Genomic DNA, 3,310 nt, shown 5'->3' with positions numbered 1-3,310 from the left:
GGTTAAGTATATTGAAGAAAGAGATGTTTAATTTTAAAAAGCTTGAAATACAATATTTATATGAGCACCTTTTTTTAAACAAGCAAAACTATTATGTAAAGATTTCCATAAATACTTTTCTATTACCTTTTCTAGGGCATTACAAGCTTTTATTTTTTATTTTTGTATTTACGCCACTTTGTTTTGTTGGATGATACCACGCTGCTTCAAGCTTGTTGTGGCTCAGGCCCAGTGGAGGCCTATACATAACATATGTAGTATACGCAGTACTATGTTTCATTGTGTTTTATACTCGGGTATGGTTTGACTGCATTGTAAGTGTTTGGYGATTATGCTGAAAAATAAAACCRTATCAGTTGCTTTTCAAAGAGTACTGSACAGTCAAACTTTTTAGTTACCGGTACAATAAATGAAACAATGAGAACTATCCTGTTTCTTTGATGGCTATAGACAATCCTCTGTCCTGACAATCCTGAGTGGAAATCAAATAACTGGACAGCAGTTAAGGTGTAAAAGCCTTAAGATAGACAACACATGAGCACTTTAATTACGTGCAAGTCTGATTCTATTGTTAAAAGTTTAGGAACCCTACCTTCAGTTCCTCCAGTGTGAAGCCACGTCCTGCACGAACCTTGGTGTGATATCTGATGGTGGGGCACCTGACCTGTGGTCTCAGAGGCCCAGAAGCAGGACGAGGAGCAATACGACGAGCCTTGGCTTGCCGAGCATTTCGCCTTGAAGAAAAAAAAAAGGACAAAAAAATAAATTTATATTTAGGAAGGTATTCATGAGGTCCAAGTCCAAGAAGACAGCTATGTAATAAAATTTTACCACTAAAGTTTATTTAAGCAAATTTAGTACAGAGACAATTGTGTGGAAAAAAAATCATTGATCTTAGCCCACATTTTAACCCCTAACCCTAAAATTATTTAAACAATTATGTTATTTCCTAATTGTTTAAAACCTCCACTGTCTGATATTTTGCCATTTGCTCATTACTAAAAAACTTGCTGTGCATTTAAAATTGTGTATGCATCTTGATACTTTGTATACAGCATGTGGTTGGGTAGCAGGAACAAAATATTGCTGTTTTTAAAGCCCATTTTATTTTTTTAAAGCACTAACCTGCAGATTTAAAATTATTTAACCAAATTTTCACAGTACATATTTTAATAATTAATGATTGAATTATAACAACAGCTTGAAGGCCTTGTACACTAGGGTTGGGCATAATCGTATCGTGTGCAATTAATCATCAGAAAAACATTAATCGATTAATTTTTGGTACTTGACCATTAATATGATTAATGCCACCAGGCAGACTAACCACTTGGTGCTCCTCTCTGATTCAAACATGATCAACATTAAAAAAGGGTGTGTAATTTATTTATCTATCAACACAATAAAGTTTGATGTATAGCCCGAAGTCTGTAATTTAGACACAATTTGGAACAGAATTTTATGAAGAGCCACTTTTGTCCCTATAAATTGGTCATGTGATATAAATTGGTCATGTGTATAAGGGTGTTCAGGTACTCCAGGGGATTAATCGTTTAATTAATCGTTATCGGCTAAATGCTACAATTAATCGTGATTAATTTTTTTGCCAATATTGCCCAACCCTATTACACTCATGAACATATTTTGTGGCAAAGTAATTCAAACTAATAAAACATTAAGTAAATTTGAAATTACAGACACACAGGCGCCTAAAGTCAGTTGCTTACTGTTTTAATAAACATGCCCAATAAACTATTATAATCCAATTCTGCCTGAATGTCAACACACACACACGCTTGGCCAGCAACAGCTTTAACTACAAATATCTGACCATCAAACACACAATTTCACACAGAGAAAAAGTTGCATATGCATTGTAACAGTACTCATCATAAATACCATTATGTTACAATCAAACACAAAATTTCACAATTTTCATCATTCATTGAATCAAGTCTTTCAATATGCGGTATTTTAACATGAAAACAGTTGTTTTGATGAAAACAACCAGACTGAAAGAAGGCCATTCATTTTCATTTCTTTTTTTTTTTAATAATATACTGTAAACCTCTAGTGCTGAAACCTCTGGAGGGAAAAAAAACGACACCGTGGAAACCCAGTTACTTAGCATGAAATAACCGCGGCACAGTCCTCACCTGCGGATCTTCCTGGCTGGCTGGTTAAACCAGGTGCGAACTCTTTTCTGCCAGTCTTTGTGGAAATGGGGGTTCAAAATCATTCCATTCCGGCTGGGGGCCATGACTGCCTACTTCCCTGCAACACAGAGATCGAAATTGAGCATCATGTCGGCATAGACAGCCTACACATGCTAACGTTTGATACTATAATAGTCGCTGGCTTCATTGAGAACCCAATTGACTACACAACGCTTCTTCTTTACATTTTTTAAAGTCATGTGTTTATTAGGAGGTTCATTTTTTTTATAAGTACGAGTTTTAAATTCTGAATTATAATCGCAATGCTAACAGTGACCATTTGACCAAGCAACTTCACTGAAAACATTAGCCTAACAGCAATTCCGCTGAAGAAAACGCAACAATAATCAACTCATTAAAAAGTCCAGAACACAAACTATCTTAAAACGTAAATAAATTTGACGAGCAGATTTTAAATATCGAGGATTAAACTCGATTATACTACAAACTTTGCAGAATAATTTCTCTTACCTACAAGGGAGGAAAATGGCCGAAAGGAAAAAGGAAGTTGAAAGGCGGTGAATTGTGGGATATGTAATAACCAGCCAATGAACGAACAGGAATTTTATCAAAGAGTAAATATGATGTAAGAGTGTTCACCTCTCACTCTCAGCTAAAGCGGTGGATTGTGGGATATGTAAAAAACCAGGCAATGATCGAACGGGATTTTTCTCAAAGAGTACAGATGAGGGTAAATATTCATTCTCTAAATAACCAACACGTTATTTCGGCATTTATACAGCAGATAGACTAAAAATTCTAAGAAAAAAATAATCTGAATGCTGAGATTAAAGTCTAAATCTGTCTTTTTCCTAATTCTGAGAAAAAAGTCAGAGTTCTGACTTTAATCCCAGAATTCTGAGGAAATAAAAAGTCAGAACTCAGGAAAAAATGATGTATTTTTGTTCTCTATGGCTCTATTCAATGTGTATATTTGAGAGAATAATAAAGGTTAATTTGCTGGAGAAATATATATGGGTACAATGTACGAAKTGTTGCTCAAGAAGGAATTAAACCTTTGTTTGTAAAAACCATTGTTTTTCTTTTATTTTGTGTACGTTTTTGTAAAATGAATATTTTTGATTGAATTAATT

The 3,310-nt window shown here is 34.5% G+C and overlaps 1 protein-coding gene across 1 annotated transcript in view; it reads right to left on the bottom strand.

Annotated features, from left to right (window-relative positions):
* Nucleotides 1-2,719, bottom strand: part of rpl13 (ribosomal protein L13) — a 5,158-nt gene extending 2,439 nt beyond the window's left edge. The window contains exons 1-3 of the mRNA XM_014027273.1: nucleotides 2,688-2,719; nucleotides 2,157-2,274; nucleotides 593-734 (exon numbers count right to left, since the gene is read on the bottom strand). Coding sequence (XP_013882727.1) covers nucleotides 593-734; nucleotides 2,157-2,260 — 246 coding nt within the window. The 5' untranslated portion in view covers nucleotides 2,261-2,274; nucleotides 2,688-2,719. The remainder of the gene's footprint in view (nucleotides 1-592; nucleotides 735-2,156; nucleotides 2,275-2,687) is intronic.
* Nucleotides 2,720-3,310: the final 591 nt, after the last annotated feature.

Source organism: Austrofundulus limnaeus, unplaced genomic scaffold (assembly GCF_001266775.1).
Source record: "Austrofundulus limnaeus strain Quisiro unplaced genomic scaffold, Austrofundulus_limnaeus-1.0 Scaffold5, whole genome shotgun sequence".
Classification (NCBI taxonomy): domain Eukaryota; kingdom Metazoa; phylum Chordata; class Actinopteri; order Cyprinodontiformes; family Rivulidae; genus Austrofundulus; species Austrofundulus limnaeus.
This window is presented reverse-complemented; position numbering and strand designations above follow the sequence as displayed.